The sequence below is a fragment of the Pistacia vera genome, unplaced genomic scaffold (assembly GCF_008641045.1).
Source record: "Pistacia vera cultivar Batoury unplaced genomic scaffold, PisVer_v2 Contig858, whole genome shotgun sequence".
In the NCBI taxonomy this organism is placed as follows: domain Eukaryota; kingdom Viridiplantae; phylum Streptophyta; class Magnoliopsida; order Sapindales; family Anacardiaceae; genus Pistacia; species Pistacia vera.
In genome coordinates this window covers 50-24,178 of record NW_022196732.1, presented here as the reverse complement: position 1 = coordinate 24,178, position 24,129 = coordinate 50, and the positions used below count along the sequence as shown (strand labels likewise).

The 24,129-nt window shown below is 33.3% G+C and overlaps 1 protein-coding gene across 1 annotated transcript; it reads right to left on the bottom strand.

Annotated features, from left to right (window-relative positions):
• Positions 1–20,446: 20,446 nt before the first annotated feature.
• LOC116118749 (type I inositol polyphosphate 5-phosphatase 10-like) lies at positions 20,447–23,731 on the bottom strand. The gene is made up of 9 exons (XM_031404720.1): positions 23,645–23,731; positions 23,448–23,526; positions 23,226–23,330; positions 22,259–22,787; positions 21,873–22,066; positions 21,648–21,756; positions 21,273–21,421; positions 20,978–21,194; positions 20,447–20,895 (listed from the first exon to the last, which is right to left on the bottom strand). Exons 2-8 carry the CDS (start codon positions 23,474–23,476, stop codon positions 20,993–20,995), a joined length of 1,317 nt encoding a protein of 438 aa, XP_031260580.1. The 5' UTR covers positions 23,477–23,526; positions 23,645–23,731; the 3' UTR covers positions 20,447–20,895; positions 20,978–20,992.
• Positions 23,732–24,129: the final 398 nt, after the last annotated feature.

The following is a 24,129-nucleotide window of genomic DNA, read 5'->3' as shown; positions in this document are numbered from 1 at the left end:
GCTTATATATAAATATTAACATATATCATATCTTCTTTTCTAGAGGAATATATAATTTATAATTACCTGTTATTAAATCAAAAGGTAATTAATTTATCATGAACTGAAAACTCTTGTTATATATGATATTGGTAGCAATTAATAACGACAATGGAAAGAGGTTAAAGGCATAGAAAATGGGAAACCAAATGTGGGTAGAGAGAAAGAGGAAGAGTGTATGAATAACATTATTGCCGTTTCTGTTTTGGTGTCGGTTTGACATATTTATTATTGCACGTGATGCCGGAACGTGCAAGGAAACACACTTTCATCTTCAACTCTTTCAGTTACAACCAAAATCTTCTTCTTCTTGCTCCAATTTATGTCTTGTAATTATTTTTTGGTCTTTCCCATGTCTAAAGAAAGAAATTATATGGGATGGGCTCGCTCACAGCTTCTAGTTTTCTATTTGATCGGGTACTTAAAATGAGTAATACTATATTTTTTATCTCAAATGATGTGAAGTTTACGTGTAAATGAATAATTGATGTGGTGAATGATACGTCGGTGTTACATAAGTAGACACCTCATTTGGTATGAGAAATTTAATATATTTTTTGAAAAGTGTAATATTTATTTAAAATCATCAGTCTGATCTCTATTCATAGTTTCAAGGTAATTTTTTTTCCATTTTTTAGTTTCAGAAATTAATAATGACATCATTTTAAACATTTATCTTTAAAAATTATGGGTGATATTGTTCTTATGCTTAAACCCTAAATCCAAATTATAGATACAATTCCATCTCTTTTGTTTCAAAAACTAACAATGTCATGCTTAATTCTTAAAGTCAAACGATGAAGTTAATAAAAGAATTAATGGGTGACATTGTTACTGTCGGACATTAATAGAGTATATTTTGTGAACCATATTAATAATCATATTGAGTCAATAATATCATTTAAGGATTCTTTATATATAAAAAGTATATTATAACTATCCCATACTAAAATTGACATTGTAATAAAAAATAAAATCTAATGCAATCTTAGATCTAAGATTCAAGTGCTCCTATTAAGAAATAAAAATGAGGAATCTCTAGAACTTCTATTATTAGAGTTGTCCCATCTTCTTTATGGAATGATGGCATGTTTATAGTCATAATAACAGTGTATTTTAGTAAAACATACTAAAATTCGATGACAATATAATTGTAAAAATAGCATAATAAGATTAAAATGAATCCTTCCTTTTGTTATTGTTTTATTTTATTTGTTTTCTATTGGGTTAATTTCATATATCCCTATGTGATTAGTAATTTAATTTGACAGTAGTTAAGTTTTTCGAAATCCAAAAAAAAAAAAAAAAAAAAAAAAATTATCCCATCTCTTCTTCCTTTGTTAATTCCTCCCACCTTCACATTAATGAAGACAATGTACTGGTAAAAGCATGAAACAGACACGGGCATCCCCAGACTAAGCAAGCAAGATCCATTGACGTTCTCCACAAACTGTAAAAATTTAACATTTTCAACCCTTTCATAATCATTGTCTCTCAAGTATCATTTTTTTTTTTTTCATAAATTTAATCAAACGATATCTGAGACAAATCCTTAAGAAAAAAGCCCATTTCGACAGTTTCAGATTGAACTCAAAATACAAGAAATATTGTATTATAAAAGCTCCTACTAATTTGTTAACAGTTGGAATTTTTTTATTTTTTATTTTTACGTTTCAAGTTTGATATAATATTATAAACATAATTTCCTAGGTAAAAACTAGTTTATTGAGTTTACTTTTATATGCATTCATTCAACATTAACGCGTAATCTATTAGCAAATTGTTCAACATTATGAATGTTTATGTTATGCCTGGGAAATCAAGGGCTGACGTAGAGTCACATGATGAAACGTGGCCTGCTTTCGTCAGAACGGTAAGCGCACGTCAGGCCTGCCAAGCGCCCTGAAGCTCCCACGTGTCCGCTGACCTGCTCCAAATCGCGTAAAATCGGCTTGGGAAATGGGTAATGGGACGTAAAGCCAGATTATGTCCTGACATTCACACAAACCCAAAGATTTAATGATGATTACACGCATTCAGCTTGGTATAAGAAGGGGAAGACCCCTTCATTAAAGGGATTCGATCATTTTTACATTTGAACCCTCTCTCTCTCCAAAAAGAAGGCTTTGCATTTACTCTTTAATCATTTGTAAGTCAGTCCGCTTTAGCGACCTGATCCACCATATTAATACAAATCAGTGGACGTAGGATTTGCTACCTTAGCATCCGAACCACTTTAAAAGCTCTCATTGCATTTACTCCATACTGATAATTCTTATTCACGTGTGTTCCTTGTCCAATCAACGCTGCACACGTGTCAATTAGTTGGTGCCTAAATCACGCATCAACAGTTTACGTTTTGAGTTATTGTCTGGAAATCAGGCTTCTTCCTTCCAGGTCTCATATTTTACTCTGCATTTGAGTTCAGAATGCAGAGTTTACTTAGTGATGGATGGGAAAGGCTATAAAGTCAAAAAACCAGCAATAGTTACCCAAATTAATCATTAGTCTATATATGTTTAAATATGTGTATACATACGATATTTATATACATATACGTATATATACATATTTACATATGTATACCAAAGCGGGCGGGGTCTTTAAGAAATCAAATACAACTACTAGGTCCGCTGCTAGATCCTCCTCTCCCGATGCCCCCGGCCATGCCGACCACGTTGTCACCTGTTAGTTCCTTTCCTACTAATCCAATGTTCAAGTTGATTTAATCACCTTTTAACCACAAGTCGTTGATCTGAGCTGCGACATCCTTGATTCATTGGTTTTGGTTGGAAGCCACATGAAGGAGTTGCCTCCCCAACTGCGATAAAAAAAATAGTTAGAAACACAAAAATAAGAAACACCACAAAAATTTTAAAAGTTAAAAGAAAATACTATTGCAGAGCGAAAGTCTCGGCCAAAACTAAAGTATTGTTGCAGGGTCGTTAAGCAGTTACTAACTCAATCCTATGCTTGATGTTCGTACAAAGTCAAGGAGTTGATTTCCTGATTCAAAGCATCGATTTACTGATTAAACACATTGATTTGCACATACCAGGCGTTGATTTTGTTCACCCAGACCATTCACAGTTAGCATTTCCTTGTTAACACTGTCCATTGTTGTGTGTGTGTGTGTATATATATATATATATATAAAATAATATAACAAAGGTTACTACCAGGACAAAAGCATGATTTTTCAGAATTCAAATGCAACTATCAAGACGAAATCGGGTTTTTCAAATATTAAATGCGACTACTAGATGACTACTACACCAAATCGCCGTCAATTCTCTTATCTCCCACTGCCAGGTCTTTCCCTCGCACCTACGTCCTCTCCCACTAGCTCCTTGCCTAATACATCCACCGTTCAAGTTAAATTACTCACCCCCGAACTACGAGTCGTTGATCTGAGTTGCGACATCCTTGGGCCCTTGGTTTTGGTTGGAAGTCACTCGGAGGGATTTCTTCCTCAACTGTGAAAAAAAAGTTAGAAACAAGAAAAATAAAAGTAAAAATACTACAAAAAATATTCAAAGTTTAAAGAAAATACCCCGCATTGCGAAAGTCTCAATTAAAAGGAAAGTATTGTCCTAGTTAGTAAATACAAGTACGGGCAAAAAAAAAGGTACGAGAATTTTACAGGTATGATCAGCAAATGGTGAAAAATATGTTTGTAAAAATTCGGCCATAAAATTTGGATACAGGAAAAATACAGTATGAGTATATACGGGTTTAATACGGCACATTATCAATAATACGTTTTAAAAAATACGACAATATCAATCTTGGTTTTAACACTTTTCATAGACGACCTGGTAAATCAATATAGCATTTCAAATGTAAAGTATTCAATCAACCAATAATCATTAGACCTAATAATATAACACAAATACACAATATATAACTAAGATTCAAATTATATATAGTCTCCATACTCAAACACAATATATAGCTAAGATTCAATTATAGTCTCAAGCTAAACACATAATAAAACCAAAATTCAAAGTCAAACTAGAGCTCCAAACAAAAAAAATAAACAAATTATACAACCAAGATTCAAATTATATATAGTGTATAATAGAAACCTTCAAAGTACATAAACAAACAATAACAACTCAAAAAAGAGCATCATTCAACTAAGAAATGTTATCATTATCCATCAAGTCATCCATGTAACCAATCATCAGTGTACAATTAGCATCTTCGTCCATATGAATTTCTTCATGTTCCAAGTCGCAACTCATCGTGGAAGTGAACTTATCTATCATCATCATGTGCATCCTTACATACACGAGCGTGTCTAGCATTTCATGTGATAACCTATTCCTTTTTTTTTTTTTTTTTTTTTTAGCAGCTTCAAAGGCACTCTAGTTTCTCTCACATGATGAAGCGCTACAAGGTTGACTCAAAATTCGAATGGCACACTTCTTGAGCACAGGAAGATCATCCCCATTGTAACCCTACCATATTCCTGCAAATGACATAAAAAGCTTTTTTGAATACAAAGAGAGCAATGTACAAAAAGATAATGGAGATCGAGGTGCTGACCAAGTTGATGTTCCCAAATATTCTCAAGATCCTTTGCAAGGAATTGGCTGTCCAATGACTAGGGCAAAGACAAAGAGGATGAAAGAGGCTTTGCAAGGCTTGATCATGGAAGTGCAATACAAAGAGGCTATACTAGAAGACTCTAAGACTAAATTCGAAGATTTCAAAGCTTCACCAATGATAGTCTATTATCTTTTTATGCAAGAGATAGATTCGGAAGATCAAGTTGGATACAAGGATTAATTTAGAAATTAATTTTCGTTTATTTAATCTTGAGCTTTTTATGTTTTAATTATCATTAGATTCTTTAGTCTTTTATTTATTTAAGGTTTATTTAGGCCCAATTCGCTTGTACTTAGGCCCAACCCATTTTTCAATTAGCTAGGGTTTTCTTTTAGGGTTTGTTGCTTATAAAAATGGGCGGCTATGTTATTTTTTGGGACAAATTATTATCAATTGAAGTTTATTTCAGAAAGCTATTTGCTTTACCTTCTTGTGTTCTTAATTGAATGTTTGAATATCGACTTATCAAAGGGAGTAATCAACCTTTGTGGCGTCTCAAGATTAGGGTTTTAAGGACCTAGTTTCCTTAGGGTTCTAATTCGATCATCCTCAACACATTCCTAGCAAACCAACTTTTTCTTATTCCATTGAGTTCAAGGGTTCCTAGGGTAATTCACCTATAGGGTCTACATCAAAAGATATACAAAATTTTTAAAAAACTTATGAGGATGACTTGTTTGTAACATCGTTTTTGCCGTTGCAGTAAATAAGGTAGCTGGCCTACCATGATACAATTGAACCTCTCTCATAAATAATTTTTTTTCTTCTACTAGAAGTAGGTTTTCATGAATGAAATTGATGCCATCTTTCATCTCCCTTTCCTCTCTAATTTTTTTTTTGAGAAAAAGTAAGATGGATTGAGAAAGGCAGCTACAACATGTTTTGGATGAATGATGTTGTTAACCCGACGATTCTCAAACAATTCCCAAATTCTCTCATACTTGGTTTCCTCACTGTTACATCTTTTCTTGATTGCAACTTTTGCTCTCATTATTGCTTCATATAAGTAATCAACAATAGATCCATCACCATCAACCAAACGAAGAACTCGAACCAATGGCTCAATAGTTTTTATAACCTCCCTTCCTCTAGCCCAAAAATCACTCTAAACAATTTCAGTGACCCTTTTACCTGATTCGGTCTTAAAATAATCAAAACCCCTCCATTTAGATGAAGCAACAAAGAGTCAAAGTGCATTCTCCAAAACCAACATAGATTGAAACATTAAAAAGTTTGAAACAAATCTTGTGGTACAAGGTTGTCTCAATTGTCTATCTCTGGGTGTACTCTTTTATTGTTGCATGAAGAACTGTGTACCGTGTCATGAACATAACTATTATTCTTGCTTCATCTGTGGCAACTTTTACCTAATTAACTTCATTATTTATGTCTTTCAGAAGAAGTTGAATTCCATGAGCAACATACCTCGTCTTATACATTAGAGGATACAATCCAATGAGCAAGTCACTAGCAGATGTGAAATTGCTACCATTATCAATTATGAATTGCATAACATGTTCTTGTCTAATTGATTCAATCACAAAAACAACAATTTCTTTCAGATAAATCCCAGTTTTTCTTTCTCGGGAAACATCCAATGATTTTATAAACATTGCACCGCCAAGTGAATATGCCACAAGATTAATGAAAGATCGATGCCTTATATCAGTCCATATATCAGACATTATAGTGCAACCAGATTCAGATGTATCCCAAGAACACTTCAACATAGCAACATACTTATCAACACCTTTTCTAAATTCTGGAATTAACTTAGCTTGAAGAGTTGAGTAAGATGGAAGCTTGTATGCTGCACCATATTTAGCCACTGCCTTAACCAATTTGAACAATATTAAAAGCGATATTGTTCACCACAAAACACTTAGCAAGCTTTTTATCAACAAACTCTTTGTCTTCTTTCTTATTCATTTCTAGTAAAGATACTTGACTTTGACGTCTTTGGCTACCTTTAGAAAGTGGTGAAAATGGTGCATCTGTTTCCTCCTCATGATTATTAGAGTTTAAAGCAATAGAAGAACTGGCTGAACTTTTTAATTTTTTGTTACTTCCATTTCCAGACATAGCTAAGAATGCATATGCTTGTGTCTCATGATTGACTTTATTACAAATCTCAATATCATAGCTAGTAATTCCTGATAAGTGTGCTTTAATTTTGTAAGCCCCACCACTAAATACTTTTTGACAAAATTTACATTTTCATTTATTCCCCTAGAGCTCCTCAACATGCTCCCAATTTTTTTTTTTTTTTTCATACTATATTGTTTTGAGTCTATATTTAAAAGAACAAAAAAAAGAACATCATCAGATATAAAAGGAAACTTAGGATGATATGCAAAAAAAAAAAAAAAAAACACAATCAGTAGTGCAGAATTGTAGATACACACAAGTTCACAAAACACAATCATTTTTTTTTTTTGGGGGTAACTAACAACATTACCACTAGAATCAACAAAAAAGTTCTCACAACTAAGCCACACCTCAACCAGGTATTCACTAGCCTGCAACGTTCACAATAAGTGACTCTCTAGCCACTAATCATCCACCTACCACCAATACAGCACCCATAATCCAATTAATCAACCAAAGGAGAAACACACAAGTCAAAACACCACCACAGCATAAAACTCCCCCACATACCACCTTGAATCAAGCCTACTCTAATTAAAACACCAAGCCAACCCTTACTGCTACTCACACTACAAGAACTAAAAAAAAAAAAAAAAAAAAATGACATTACTAATCACAATCACTTGAATCAAGCCTACTCTAATTAAAACACCAAGCACTTAGGCTCTTTTTTTGCTTGTTTGTGATTGTGTATATGCATTTTGTGAATAGGAAAACAAGTAAAAAAGATTCAGAAATAGAATCATATGTATTTCATTTGTTCTCAATAGCCATGAGATGATTATTTTAGGGTGTTCCTTTTGTGAATGGGCACCTTTTAATTGTAATAGAGTTTGTTTGGAGTGTCAGAATGTAAGATTATATTTGAACTACAAATTGAAAAGACAAACAATACACTCTCATTGATATTTAAGAATTAAGAGAGGAAGTTTCATTAGTATATTAACAAAAAATCCAACTACCAACCAAACTAAGCTGCCAGAACACAAACCCATTAAGCCTACTACCAGTGTCCAGGAAAATGTCCTGATAATCCGATGAAAACTCCCAAAAACCTGCAATGTCTCACCAAATGCACAAATAACGCTCGAAAAGGAAAAGCAATGAAACACCAAGTACATAAGTTAAACATCCAGTATCCATAAAGCCTCAAGTCACACATCAACACAAACACAAGCAATCCACCAACATAACAAGAATCTAAGACAATCAAACAAAAAAGACAAACACACACAAGGCTTCACTACGGATAACACACACACACAATCAATCAATCATTTCATAAACAAATCAAGCAAAAAAGGAAAAAAAAAAACAATAATAATTAATAAGTTAATAAAAAAAAGTGTGTACCTTGAGGCTTGAAGCTTGGAAAACAAATTTATAAAGAGAAGAGAAGAAAAGATCAAAAGATGAAGAAAAGAGAGTTAATGAGATTCAAAGTGAAGCTTAACGGGCTGACAGCCTAGAAGGAGGAACCGTGGCTGGAGACTGGAAGAGAAGAAGAGATCAAGAGATGAAGAGGAGAATTTGTAGACATCAAGAGAAGAATAGTTGAAGAAGAGACGAGGAGAAGAACTGAAGAAGAGGAGAAGGAGAATTCATTTCATTTGACAAACCCTCATCCTAAAACGACGTTGTTTTCCTTTATTAAATAGCGAATTTTTGTTTGCAAAAATATGGTCGAATAATTTGCGAATAAAACGTTTGGGGCATATAGTTTGCGAATTATTCGACTATGTTGATAAAATATGGGAATTCAAGAATTATACGGCTGGGCGTATAATTCGCGTTTTATATGCAAATTTATTAACTAGGAGTATTGTTATTGTTGGATACAAGTGGGACACCCATGATGAGACCCACTTGTACACCCATTATCCAAATAAATGGTAATTGTTTGACAGTTATCACACACATACCTATAGCAGTTACCAAAGGTGTCGAATTGGTTGTCACAGCTACAAAATTAACCTAAGTACTATAATTAGCAATAAGAAGGGTCGAATCTACAGAGAGCAAAGTCTAACGACCTAATGTATATTTGAGTTAATGAAAGGGAAATTGGCAAATTGATTAATGAAACTAAATGCAAGAATTTAAGAGCATAAAATTAATAACGAACTAAAACTTAATAATGAAGGCGTTGCCCCACAGCTTCGGCTCAACTCAGGATTGGCACACATTCTTCTTCTCACTCCTAGATTTCCTAAACCTACAAGGCTAGACAAATCTCATAAAAAGTCTCTCCACAACTTAGGTATAATCTATCATATCTCCATGTCGTCTTAGTTACAGGTTGATTGGTTAAAGACTATCTTCAATTAATAAAGAGACCCAAACAATTAAAACCACTAATTGGTATAGAGATAATAAATACAATCCATAACCCCTGTAATACAATCACAAATTTATCACAGTTGAATGAACTCATAGCAGAAACATTCCTAAATTATGATATATAGCAAGATTGTAATCAATATCGAAATAATTGGAAACCATAATCCATCATTCAGTACTTTCAAACCCAACATTCAACATACAATCAATTTGATTTCACAATGAACACAAATCCAACAAGTATTTCATAATTCAAATCGTGCATCGTATTGTAATCGTATCAAAACAACACAATCCTCAAATCACAAAACACAACAATCAAATCGTATGTTCAATGTGTAATTAATAATCCAATTAGTCAAGAGTTTAAGTGAAGAAAACTATGGCCTTAATCTTGGTCTTGCCTCTGCCTAACGAGCAACCAGTGCTCAGCCGCTTATGGTGGTGTCGACGGAGGCTGGGGAAGGTGAACGGTTGCTATATATATATATATATATATATATAAAAACAAGTCCCTAGTAGCTGGAATGATTGTTTTTTGGATGAGGGAAAACAAAGGTGAGTTGGGAAGTCAAACGGTCAGCTGAAGATGAAGAGACGTGTCGGTGGCAATGGATTCCAGCGGTGGTTCACGGCGGCGGGTGGTGAAAGGCGATGAAAATGCTTGGGAACGTTGAGGCAAGGATGTCGGCACCTGGGGAAGCTAAATCGATGCGGGAGAATATGAAACGACATCGAAAAAAATGAAGAATCGCGGTTGGAAGGTGGAACATTGCGGCGACACAAAATGGTGATGTGAGACGTCGATTGGCAGCTCTCGACGATGGGAAAAAGAAATTAGTACTTGGGGAGCTGAAACGACATCGGAGAAGCTCTAAAGTCGCCGAAATGTGAAGAGGCATGGCGGTGGAATGGAATGCATAACGTCGCCAGAAAGCAGTGGAACGACAGTGGGGGTGATGATGGAAGGTGAACTGGCGCTTGGGGAAACCCAACGGTTGGTAAAGATGGCCAGAATCTGGTGGAGATGAGCTAGGGTTTGGGTGATGGGCAGCTAACTCCTTTTCACTACTGTTCACTTTTCTTTGATAGAAAATGTGGCAAAATATTGAGTCCTTGCTCATTTAAAAAGTGACAAAATCAACCCCTTGGAAACATGACATTTTACCCCTGATAAACATAAATGAGACAAAATAACCCTAATCCATAAACCACAACCTAAAATCAACTCAAACCATTTCCAAAATCATTTCAATCATGCAAAATTCGTAAGAAAACATTATAATGCGATTTTTCATCAATAAATTCATAATTGTCTCAATATATATATTCAATTAAATCATAACAAAGGGTATTAAATCACTTTAATGGAGTCATTTTCATGACTCTAACAAAAGACAACTTCTATATAATAGGGAAGGATGAACCATCTTTCATATAAGATATATTTTACTTTTGAAACAAAAAAATCCCTTTCTTTCTTTCTCAAAAATTATGTGTGGTTTGAAGAACAACTTGGGTATCTATAAGAGGTATTTATGCTGTGAACTATATATATTGCAATTTGTTATTTTATATATAATTTGATTGCAATTGAGACCTTTGCATGTTTATGATCTTGGGATTTTGCTTCAATTAAATCGTTGTGATTTCGTGTTTAATTTTCAACAATGGTATTAAAGTGAGGTTAGAAACATGTTTTCTGGCATGATTATTCTATGCAATATGTGAGATTTTTTTCAAAGAAACTCGTAATATTTATTGGTTTGCTTTTTTTTGAACACTTATATTCATAAAATGAGACTAGCATATATGGAAAGTACTCATTTCCAAATTTCCAACGACATATTATTTGTGTTTTTCTGAGTTCTATAGAAAAAATTATGGTCTATTTAATACCCTTATTTTTATTTATATGACTACTATATGAATCAATTAATGGTATGATATGTTTTTTTTAAACGATTGCTAGGAAATTGAAATGTAAACTTAATTTTTGCTGGGAAATTGAAATGTAAACTTAATGTTTGCTAGTTGATTTTTTACTTGGGTTATTTCGGCTATAATTGAGAAATATTGTTGCATGTTGTGTAGGTATATGTTTAAAGCCCATATGTTAATAGTGTTGTTAGTGTCATAAAATTGAAGTATAGATGACTCATAAAAAGAGTTGGGCTAGACCCAAACACAAGATATTGTGAGTAGTAATGGGTATATTGGGTTGACCTTTGTTTTTTTTAAAAAGGATATTACCAAAATATGATAAAATGATAGTAGAATTGGGGCCATTTTTATTTTTTTAGCAAATATATATATATATATAACAATTAAGTTTTTTTTTCTTTTTTTGTATTTGTTAGAGGAATTCATGACGTTGATTGTGAGTAATGGGTATAATGGGTTAGCCTTTATTTTTTTTAGAAGGATATCACCAATATATATATAAGAAAACAATTAATTTTTTTTTCTCTTTTTATGTATTTGTTAGAGGAATTCATGGCATTGATTAGAATAACCCGAAAGGCTATTAGGACAACCCACCAAAGAGAAGGATATGATGATAAGGACACTTTGTGGTTACAAATTTGAACCAAATGGAAGAGAAAACAAGTTAGTCCGATTAGTGAATCATTTTATCAATGTGAATGAAATGATCCAAGAAATTGTTTGGAAATGGGGCTTAATTTGTGAGACTATGAAGGTTAATGCTCTCAAAACAACTCTTAATTACCCAAGTCTTGCTGGTTTCCATGATTTGCTTTGGAATAAGATGGAGGATAGAAGTTATCATCTTTTACTTGATTCATCAAGGAATATGTAAACTGGGGTGCTAAGAAAACAATCGGTCCTTCAATTGGCGTTTCCACTCGTAAGGGACACCATAAGACGATAGGAAATTCATTGCCTAAGATGCATTATGAGCTAGATAAGGACCTTAGAGATAGGCTTTATAAGTCCTTCTCAATCTATATGATTGAGTATAGGATTTTTTATTTATTTATTATTAATTGTCGAACATTTGAATTACTTTTTTAATATTAGTTCTTGTTTTATGCAAACAAAAATTGTTTTATTTATATATGTCGAATTATACTTAAATCATCATTGGAATGAGAATTGTATGTTTGCTGAGTATGAATTTAAGTTTTGTAACTTTATAAGAATTCCTTACACAATTAATTATATTAATGATGATTAAATATTAGTATTTTAGATGATAATTGTTGACACAAAGTGAACTGTAGATTCTAAATCTAATGTGAGATTATTATTGATATAATTAATTAATGTTAAGAAAATGTATGTATGTTCTGAGCATTAAATGACGTGCATAATGTGGTTAAACTCAATAAGGGTAAAAAATTGAATGGTGAAAATTATGAGATATGAAACATGAAAATACAATAGGTATTAGAGGAGCAAGAGGCTCTAAGGCTCTTAACACATCCATGGAACAACCAGATCACAGAAACACGGTACAACATAGGAAAGACCTTGCAGCTTATGAAACCTAGAAGAAAAAGAACTTCATTGCTTGCATTACATTGTTGAGCAACATGAACAATGACATAACGAGGGAATACAAAAAGTATGAGAATAGCAAAGGACATGTGGTCTGCACTTGTTGCAAAGTTTAGAGGTATGTCCATTACCAAACTTCGATCACTTACAATCAAGCTTGACACCTACAAGAAAAAACTTGATTATACAATGAGGCAACACTTGAGCACATGTCAAACATGATAAGTGTACTGAGAGATGCAGGTCATGTCTTAATAGATGAAAAACATGTTCATGCTATTATTTGATAATTGCCCCATAGTTGGGAACATATAAAGATTAACCTAACCTACAATGATGACATCAAAACTATAGAAGATGTTGTGCGACATTTGGAGCTAGAAGGTGATCCCTTTAATATTAATAAGGCGAATACTGATGTGTATATGGCTAACTCCAACTCACAAGGTAGGGAAGGATTTAAGCATAAATTCCAAGGTGAGTCCCAACAAAGGGGCAACAAAGGAAGTGCTCAAGCTTATAAGAAAAAAAAGTTTTACCAACGTGGAAAGGGAAAGCATCCTTCCAAAAAGAAGAATATAGCAAAATCAAATGTTATAACTGTGGCAAAATGGGACATTTTGCTCGCGATTATAGTGAGCCAAAGAAGGTAAAACACTTGTTTGCACAAGTAGGTATAGTAAATGTTTCTAGTTCTATTTTTCTAACTGAATCTCATCCTTTGTGAACTATAGACTCAGTAACGACATACCATATAACAAGGGACAAGAGTGCCTTCATGGAATTTCGACAGATTCCACAGGGAGTAAGATGGATATATGAAGGAAGCAACCCCAAGGTGGAAGTTAAAGGGGTTGGCACATTCAAGTTGGTTATGTGTGGAGGTCAATCGTATTTCTACATGATTTGTTATATGCTTTCGATATTCATTTAAATTTGATTTCTGTGTTGGTATTACTTAAATTAGGATTTAATTTGAACTTCACAAACTATGGTGTTGACTTGTCTTTGGGAACAAGTTATTATGGATGTGGATATTTTTTAGATGGTTTTATTGTGTTGGACATGAATTACAATATTAGTAATGTATGTTTTTCCTTCATTACATTTTCTAGTACTGATGGAAATGATGTGAACATACGGCATGCTAGGCTTGGACATATTGGTCAATAAGGAATGAATATACTAGCAAGAGAAGGCTTGTTTGGGAACTTAAAAATACTATAATTGTCTACTTGTGAGAATTGCCTAGTTGGAAAAATAGCACGAAACCCATTTGGAAAAGCGATAAGAGCCGAAGTTCCATTGCAATCGATTCATTCTGACATTTGTGGTCCAATGAATGTGAGGGCAAAGAATGTGTTTGTTTATTTTATCACATTTATAGATGATTACACATTATTCGGTTATGTTTTTTTTATTTCTCATAAATATGAAGCTTTAAATTGCTTAAAAAGAATATAAAAATTTAGTTGAGAATCAATTAGATAAGAAAATAAAAGTTCTAAGAACCGATCGAGGTCGTGATATCTATCTGATTAGTTTAGAAATTTATGTGATGAGATGGGAATAAAACACCAATTAACTATTCCAAGAACTCCGTAACAGAATGATGTTGCAGAAAGAAGAAACAAAATCTTGCTTGAAATGGTGAGATCAATGATGGCACAGCCAAATTCACCCATCATTTTTTGGGGTGATGCCTTATTAACTGCTACATATATACTCAACAAAGTACCCTCCAAATCAGTTACCACTACATCATATGAGTTATGGACAAATCCAAAACTCTATTTGAATTTTCTAAAGCCATGGGGATGTGTTGCCTATATTCACGAGTCTTCTCATAAATATGGAAAATTAGGTCCAAGAGGAAAGAAATATATCTTCATTAGATACTCGGAGCAATCAAAAGGATACGCGTTTATAGGGGAACAAAATAGTGGTAACAAAGCTGAATTTGAATCACGAGATGTCACATTTTTTGAAAATGATTTTCCAAAGGAGGGCGAGATAGGTCAAGACTTATCTTTATGTGAAACTCAAGACCACATCAATTTCACTATTGAAAATCAATTAGATATAGTACATATGAGTGGGAGCGACATGAGAGTTGATGAATCTGTTTCAAACACTCAATTGGTACCCATAATATATCCAACTATGATGGCTGGTCCAAGTGGGAGTAACTTAGAAGAATCTCAAATATGCCGAACAAACAAGAAAAGTGTTCAATGTCGTCAATTTGAGATTGAGGGGGGAGTTTTTCTAATTACCCCGCAAGATAAAGAAGAGCCAAAGAATGTAAATAAGGCTTCAAATGCCTTTCAAAGGAAAAATGAATGAAAGCAATGGAAGAATAAATGGAGTCTATGAAATCAAACCAATTGTGAGAATTGGTTGATTTACCAAAAGGACGCAAAGTCATTGGGAACAAATGAATTCTTAAAATCAAGCGTAAAGCTGATGACAGTATTTAGGCACCTAGCCACATACAAACACATGTGGGTTCAATTGAACCCACTCAACTTTAAAATAAAAATTAAAAAAGTCTTTATGTTTTATAAAATTTACAATTTTAACCTCATTTAAATTCATGTTGACCCCACAAAAATAAATTATTAATTAACACTTTTTTTAAATTTTCTCTCTTCTTCATTTCCCCTCATTTTCTCTCATATTATCTTTTTCCTTTAGTTGGATACTTAAGAAATGCTACTCCTTTGGATTACAAGGTAAGATGATGCCTTTTTTTTTTTTTAGCTTTCTTAATTGATGAAAAATCATGAGTTATGCATTTTTGTTGAGTTTAATAAATGGGTTTGAAATTAGAAAAATAAATTTCTAGATTTTGATGTAGGTTTTGATTTAATCTTGTTTATATTCAGGTATGAGTTAATTAGTTGTTATTTTAAGTTGGGTTTAATAAATTTTGGTTAGTTATTTAGTTAATTTTGAATGGTTTAAAGAATTGATGAAACCCAAGTTGTAGAGATTTGGGGATTTGGTTTAATTTTGATATATTGGTCAATTGTTTGATATTTAAAGTTGGATTTGATGAGTTTTCATGGGTTTATGAGTTGAATTTTATTGGGTTAGTAGAATTTGTCGGAAAAACCTAAGTTATGAGTTGAATTTTGATAAATTAAGTTGTAATTGGAAAGTGTTGAAAGAGCATTTTTTACAATGAAGATTGTGAAAAATCGACTACAAAATCGAATGAGAGATCAATTTATTAAATGATTGTCTTATTACCCATATTGAGAGGGAGATATTTGATGGAATTGTCAATGAAACAATTATACAACGTTTTCAGAATATGAAAAATCGTCAAAGACAATTCTAGAATTGATAATTTGGTATGTATATATAACTTTTAAAAGTACATTTTTTTATCCTTATTACTTCAGTATATATTTTATTGTAAATTTATCAACTTAGATGTTTTGAACCCGCTCACTAAAAATCCTGGCTATGTCGCTAACAATATTGAAATATTCAAAGTTTGCTTAGTCGCAAAAAGGTATACACAAGAAGAATGAATAAATTATGGAAAAACTTTCTCACTAGTTGTGAGGTTTACCTCAATCTATCTTATTCTAGCTATAGTCACAAACATAGATCCTGAATTGCATCAAATGGATATAAAAAAACTGTTTTTCTCAATAGAGAATTAAAAGAAGAGATTTATATAGAATAACTAATAGGTTTTATTATGAAGGTCAAGAACATAAAGTGTGCAGACTTTTGAAGTCAATTTATGACCTAAAGCAATCTTCAAGACAATGGTAAATTCAATTTCATAATGCGATAATGTCATATGATTTCAAAATGATTGATGAAGATCACTGTGTGTATACAGAGAGATCCAATGTCAAATTTGTTATATTATCATTATATGTCGATAATATACTTATAGCTGGAAATGACAAGGGTTGTGAATGAAATCAAAGGTTGGTTGTCATCTTATTTTAAGATGAAAAATATGGGTGAAACTGCATATATCCTTAGAGTCAAGATTTCAAGAGATCGCTCAAAGAAATTAGTGTCTCTTTCGCAAGAGCCATATATTAAGAAAATTCTTGAATAATTTCATATGCAAGATTGCAAACCCATAGACAACCCTATCTCCAAAGGTGAGACTTTGAGCCGTAGATTGTGTTTTAAGACTCCACAAAAGAGTCAATAAATGAAAAATATTCTTTATACAAGTGTTGTTGGAAGTCTTATATACGCCATGATGTGCACAAGGTCTGACATCGATTATGCTGTTGGGTTGGTAAGTAGATATCAGTCCGACCTAGGACAAACATATTGGAAAGCAATGAAGAGAATCTTAAGATATCTAAAAGGAACAACTGATTACTCATTGGAAATGATCTACATTTGAGAGGCTACAACGATGCTGATTGGGGAGGGGATTTAGATTAGTGATGGCAATGGGCCAGGCCGGGATCGGGTATCCCTTGGCCCAGGCCCAAGCCCGACCTCATGACACAGGCCCAAGCCTGGCCCGAGCCCGCCACAGGTATGATGGGCAAAGCCTAGGCCCGGCTCGACGGACTTTTTATAACCTCAGGCCCGGCCCAAGCCCGCCTTTTTTCATAATGTCAATTTTTAAATATTAATAAATTTCAAAATTATTTTTATATTTTTAATTCTAGAAACAGTTTTTAAATATTAATTTATTTTTGAATACTTACCAAATATATAAATAACATTCAACAAAGTGCATTTATTCATTTTTAGAGTATAACATAACCATAAGAGCAACAAGCAAATTAAGATAATAAAATCTGAACAAATACAAAACAATAGGGGTGGAAAAATCCGGTTAACCGGACCGGTTAACCTGTTGTTTGAACCGAACCGGTTTTCGGTTTTAAAAATAAATTGAACTGAAACCGATCCGATTTCGGTTATAAACCGAACCAAAAATTCGGTTCGGTTAACCGGTTTTTAAACCGGTTAATTAAAATTCATGATGGGCTGCCTTTTTCGGCCCAATTCGGTCACCATTGTGGGTTGCATTTTTTGGCCCAATTCAGTCCTTTTTATTTTTTTTTTCCAGGTTTAATGACGTTGAAACACCAAGATCCAAAATCAAACAACTAGTCATTTCTAACCAAATAACAATTGATTCTCAACTCCAAAATCATTATTCATTTATTGATGAAGTAACACAAAAAACTTGTAGTTCTAAATCATTCATTCTAAGTTCTAACTAACAAATACACAGCCATCAGTACATATACAAGAATTAAAACCAAAATCTTCAATGTCAAACCCCAAATCTGAAAACGTGACAACACAGATCTGAAAACCCACCGGCAACAGACGATGACGGCGACTGCGACAACGGCGACTGCAGCTGAACGACGACGACGTGAGAACACAGATCTGAAAAAAGAAGAGACAATGAGAGTCTGACAGAGAGTGAGAGGCAGAGAGTGAGAGTGAGAGACAGAGACTAAGAGAGAATGAGACTGAGAAAACTGAAGGAGAAGAAGACGAAAAAAAGGTGAAAAGTGAAAAGAACAAGGGAGAAGAAGAAGATGAAAACGAAAGAGAAAAGTAAAGGAGAAGATGATGATGAAAAAGGAAGTTGAAAGAGAGAAGTGACGGAGAAAGATGAAAGAGAAAAGTGAGGAGAAGATTGAAAATGATGGAAAAGATAGATGAAAGAGAAAGTGGCGGTGGGCTTAATTATAATAATATGTATTATTTATTTTTGAGACCGATTTTATATTTCGGTTTCGGTTAATCGGTTTAAAAATATGTGTAAACCGAAAACCGAATCGATTAATCGGTTTATGAATTTTTTAAACCGAAAATCGAACCAGATTTTAGAAAAACCGAATTTTTGGTTCGGTTTTTGGTCCGATTTTCGGTTTGATTCGGTTTTCAGTCTTTTTTTTTCACCCCTACAAAACAATAAACTCTATCACAAACTGAGGATCTGGATCCCCTGAAAGGGGCTTTGCTTTCAACTGAAGAGGAAGAACAGATAGAATCCATTGTTCATAGCCCAAAACACAAGGGTCAGAGATAGATTGTTAACAAATATAATATAAAAAACCAAATATATCTTAACCATCCATCATGATAGTGGGTTACATGTCACAAGATTAAATCCAAATCAAATTAAACATATTCCAATGACCAAGATAAATGCATATAGAAAACGAAGAATACTTTAAAATTTAATGACAATCAAATCAACACATCCATTAGATATGTTCCACTATAATGTTCATAAGATAACTCACTTGACAACCACAATCATACATCAAAGTAAGCCATCATATCCATCAATTTCACAGGCACCAAACTATTTCTTTCCACACAGAGTTCCCATGACTTTGAATACTTCTAAATATTATTACATTGCAGCTCGGAGGATGCAAGTTTGTAGAGAAGCCAAGAAGAACTGAAACAAATAACAGACATACAAACCAACTAAAGACCTTGTTCCACAAGATAATCACCAAGCCTTTCCACAATCATGTTGCACTGTCCAGGAGTCATTGGCTCATCATAGATACCAATAACGAAGGCCATATTGGTCTTCTTGACAGTAACACCACCAGGTCCCTGAAATTAAAATGAAACTAGTCAACAATCAGCTATGAAACAAAACCAAATGTAAGAGGCAGCTTAACGCATTATGTCTTAAAAACCTTTTTTTAAAAAATGTATCAAACAACTATTCACATTGTATCTAACTCTGATATAATTCTTAGATATTTTACCAAACACATTTTCATATTCAAATCCAATTCGATTTAATTCAACTCAAAACACTTTTTCAGAATAACATTTTTCAGAAAGTGTAACAACAGCCTTATAAGTTTTCAGCGGTCTTATGATATTTGAATAATAGTTTTACACTTTAATAAGTTTTCAGGGGTCTTATGATATTTGAATAATAGTCTTGCACTTTAATTTGGGTTCTAACTCATTTAAAACTTAAGTCTACGTATCAACTTAATTTTTTTTTTATACTAATTAATAATATTTCAATTGTAATTCAATGATCAAGATATTGTTAAGGTAGTACAAAAGGTAATTCTTTGTTTATTAAATTGTTTTAGAATTATGGTCAATAATCAATATCCCAGCAATTTAAATAAAAAATTTGAGTTATTAAAGCTTTCTAACCTTAGAGAACCAATTTATAACTCTAAGCGGAAGAGAAGTCAATTTTCTTTTGGGTTTCAACATAATCTCTTATGTATAATTAAATTACAAAATTTTCCCTATAATTATAGTAATAATTGAAATTCCTCTATTTATAAGTTTTTGGTGTTAAAATTAACATCAAAGGGAAAATTAGGTAAATATTTATTAACTCATCATATTATAAATTTTAACGGTACAAAAATGGGTCACATTTATGTTATTTTATTAAACCTCAAGGGGTTCAAAAACCCTTTCTTTTTTTTTTAACTTCAAAAAGTGATTATCTTCTATTTCAGTTAACTGCCACATGATGAAATAAAAGCACTTTTCTATTAATTTCAGAGTCTTTTTGACAATGTCAAAAGCTAGTCTGTTTTTATAATGTAAAAGCTGTCCCAATCCAAACACACACTGGTTTTTGACAATGTAAAAGCACTTCCACACACACAAATAATAGCTTTGAAAATGTTAAAGTAATGGAAAACACAAAAATAAGCATGTATCATTAAGGGCATGCATGTTTACTGAGAATCCAAAATTAAAATTGTTTATAATAAATTTGATAGAAATTCACTTAAGCCTGTATTTTATAACTTCTGCAACAAATTTGATTTTCTTCATCTCATCTATGCCAATGCACATAAATGTTCTTCTACATTCAATTGATTTTATCTTCCAGAACTAGCATTCAAAAATATGTTCTTTTCTCTACACAAGTTTGGAAACATTTTTCTTCACTATCTACCAACCCCTTATGCACAAACTGTATGCGCCAGTCAGTAAGTCATTGTAAAACTAGTCAACTATACTTCGATAAATTTTGTTGTCTTCATCATCCATGATTAATCGATGTTCATGTGCCTTGACTATAGTAGCACAGCATGTTTCCAAACTTACGATGCTTTTTCTTACACCTTATACAGTTGCAGAATGGCCTTTACAGAATGCTCAACCGACACTTCCAAGAGAATTTCATCCAACTGGAAAGTATGAATTAGCAAAATTTGGTGTTTGTTCAATCTCGTAATGGTTATGCTTGGATATTAGTACCTGATGATATGCAGAAAGAATCAGACAACAAATTTAAATCTCAAAAACTAGACTCCGTTAAAAGCAACAGGATCCAACTCACATGTTATTACTGCAATCATTTTCTGGTAGAAGGTAAAAGCTCTTCAACTCCAACTTTCATGTTACTGCCAGATAATTTCTTTCTTAACCCTCCCTCGGCCACCTCAACATCCACCAAAAATGTCCCACATACAGGCCGGTGGTCAGAAAAACGAGACTCCCCTCGTATGTAAGAAAGCTGCCGAATTCCATTTCCATGCCAGAGTATTCTATCACACCTGTAATTCTTAACTGTTAAAAATAAATTGTAGCCAGTGTAGTTGAGACATGTAGATACAGGTTTAATTTAAACATACCAAGCTGGGGTTCTCCTTTTGTTTTTGGTTTTAATAGTCTCTCCGGCATACATGTCTGAATTATAAGAGTATTTGTATGTAGGAGCAAAGTAGATTTTTCCTTCTTTCCATCCTTTGAATACTCGCCCAGCATCCTTTTCAATCTTGAGCTATCGAACAAGAAGCAGAAAGCTCTTAATGAGTATATGGCAAAAAAGCTAAATCCTGACTATATTACAAAAGATGCTGCTTCGGAATCAATAACGTCTGATATCAATTTCTATGATGGTTTCTATGCTAGATGAAAAAGCTACTACTATTTCAAATGCTACTGGAGATTAAATGAACGAACACATTTCCACATGGGAGCAAACCACCCAAGAAAAAAGAAACTACCTGATCTTTGTCTAATAGCGTATCCCAGTTGTTCTGCTCCAGAAGCTTTCGAGTGTCAGAGTAACTCAATGCTATCCGGTAGTTCAAATCCCCGAACCATATAACCCGACTAGGTCCATTAACAAGTAAAGAAAATGTTCAGTGAAACGGATAAAGAAATTTGTTGAAAAAGGAATTTTAAAGATACTTTTCAATTATTTGTCAGATAAATTAAGAGATGCTCACTCATGGTCCAGAATTTTCTCAGGCACCCCACTGCTGGGTGTTCTGCAAATCTTTGGGAATTGCGTGTTTCTAAGTATCTCTATGACATCTAAATTTCTCCTGAGCTCATCACCCTCTTTCTGTCCAGATGCTAAATGACTGCATATGAAACAAAAATTTGTCTGATGAAAAGACATGCTGACAGAAATACACCCCTGCAACCACAAAAACAAACAACATACTGCCTCAGTTGACATGTTAAGTAATATGTTATTTTCTTGTTTCAGTTTCAAACATGATTTTATCATCTACATAAGATGCATAAACCATGCTTGCATAGGTTGTTAAGTTTCTGGGGAATAGAAGCACTAAAAGATTATATTATGCCCAAGAAATTTTAAAGCTACCTTGTTTCCAAGGCAGCCCATGATTCCACGACTAATGCAGGAGATCCTCAAGTGACCTACATAAGGCACAAGTTCCTTTCTCATCCAAACAGTGACAAATATTCCCACCATTTGTTTGCTTGCTACAAGGCTATATTTCATTTGACTGGTACGGATGGAAATTTCGGCCAGTTCAAAGTTACTAGGCACGTCGTCGTCCTCTTCTGACGAATTGTCATCTTCACTAATATTTGATTGTTGGCATCTAAAACAGAATTCCTTACTGTTCTTCTTTTCCAGCTCAGGCATGCAGTTGCAAGTCTTAAGCCTCCTTTTACTCTCTGTCCTGAAAGTCTTACTGACCTTTTTAAGAGAAGGTTTCGGGAAGAACAGTGAGCTGCTGAAAGAAGGGGTAGATTTCAATCCTCTAGAAGACAGACTATGCGACTTGTTCAGCGACTGATTAATTAAAGTCAGCCATTTTGCAGCTGGTTCATTATCTTCTATAACTAGCACATTACCAGCATTTAATGGGACAATTTCCTGAAAACTGACAAATTGAAACAACAGTTAAAATAAGTAACAAACTTTTATGCATCTCAGACATAACCAAATAAAAAGAGAAAATACGAATCTGTCCAACTTTTGATTATCTTATGCATTTAAACTCTTTTTCATAGTTTTGTAGTATTTAACCAACATATGTAGCGAAAGCCATGTTAGCATCATGGTTGGGACCGGAACCTATATTGCAGGTGCCATAAATTGACTATATTAGGCACCTCATCTGCTAAATATTCCTTCCAATGTTGAGATAAAAATGCAAATACGGGAAACTAACAGTAGGAAGCATCTGAATTACTTGTTTAGTATTCTAATAGAATTTTGTCAGAGTGCGGAAGAAATCATCAGGATTTGAGGGAAAACATGACAAGAAGTCAATTTGAATTAATACGAAAAAATGAAAAAGAAAGGAGAAAGAAAGTACCCTAAAACATATATATCTGACTGATTGTTAACCTGAAGAAAATCGTCCAGATTGAGGCCGCTGTGAGGAGGTTTCCCTCCAACATTCCATGTTGCGACAAAAACCCTTAAACAAAGAAAAACAGAAGTTCAAAATCTAAACTTACCTAAAAGAACTATTCTGTTAACAATCATTGAACGCCCCTTTCTGATGGGAAAAAAAAAAAAAAAAAATTATCAGTACCGGAAGGACTGGACACTGTGACTTGGCATTTGTACGCTGCTGAAGAACAAAGACTCAAGTGCTGAATCAGAAGGTGCTTCTGCAAGTATAAACAAGCAAAAAAATAAAAATGGTTATAATCAAAAACAAGGAAAAGAAATCAAAAGCAAATAAAACTACAAGTAGTGAAAAAAAAGTCTCAAATTTATGGCAGATACTTTATATGGAGATCACTGCTCATGCTAGTGAAACATCTGATGTTTCTTAATTAGACCATTTAGTTTCCACTGATAACAAGAATTTATAAGCAAGGACGAAGAGAAGATTAAAGAAGAATAACAATGAAATTGGGTTAGATAGATAGAAACAAAGATAAAGTTATACCATTCTTGCTTCCTTCCTTAACACTAGATAAAAGATTAAACTCCGAATATATTCTCAGATTTACATCAAATTGCAATTATGCTGAAACCCCTATTTCTTGTCATTACCTTTCGCTTCTTTTATCCCTAATCAAGCCTTATCAACTTATTACCTTTGAATTTCATTTACCCCAAAAAAAAAATAATAAAAAAAAAAGTAAAAAAGAGGAGACAAAATTGTTCCATGATTCAGTAAGCAATACAATATCTTCATCTTCAGAACAAAAAGAAAAGCAATTAATGTATACATGCACATGTGAATCTACTTTAAACATTATAAA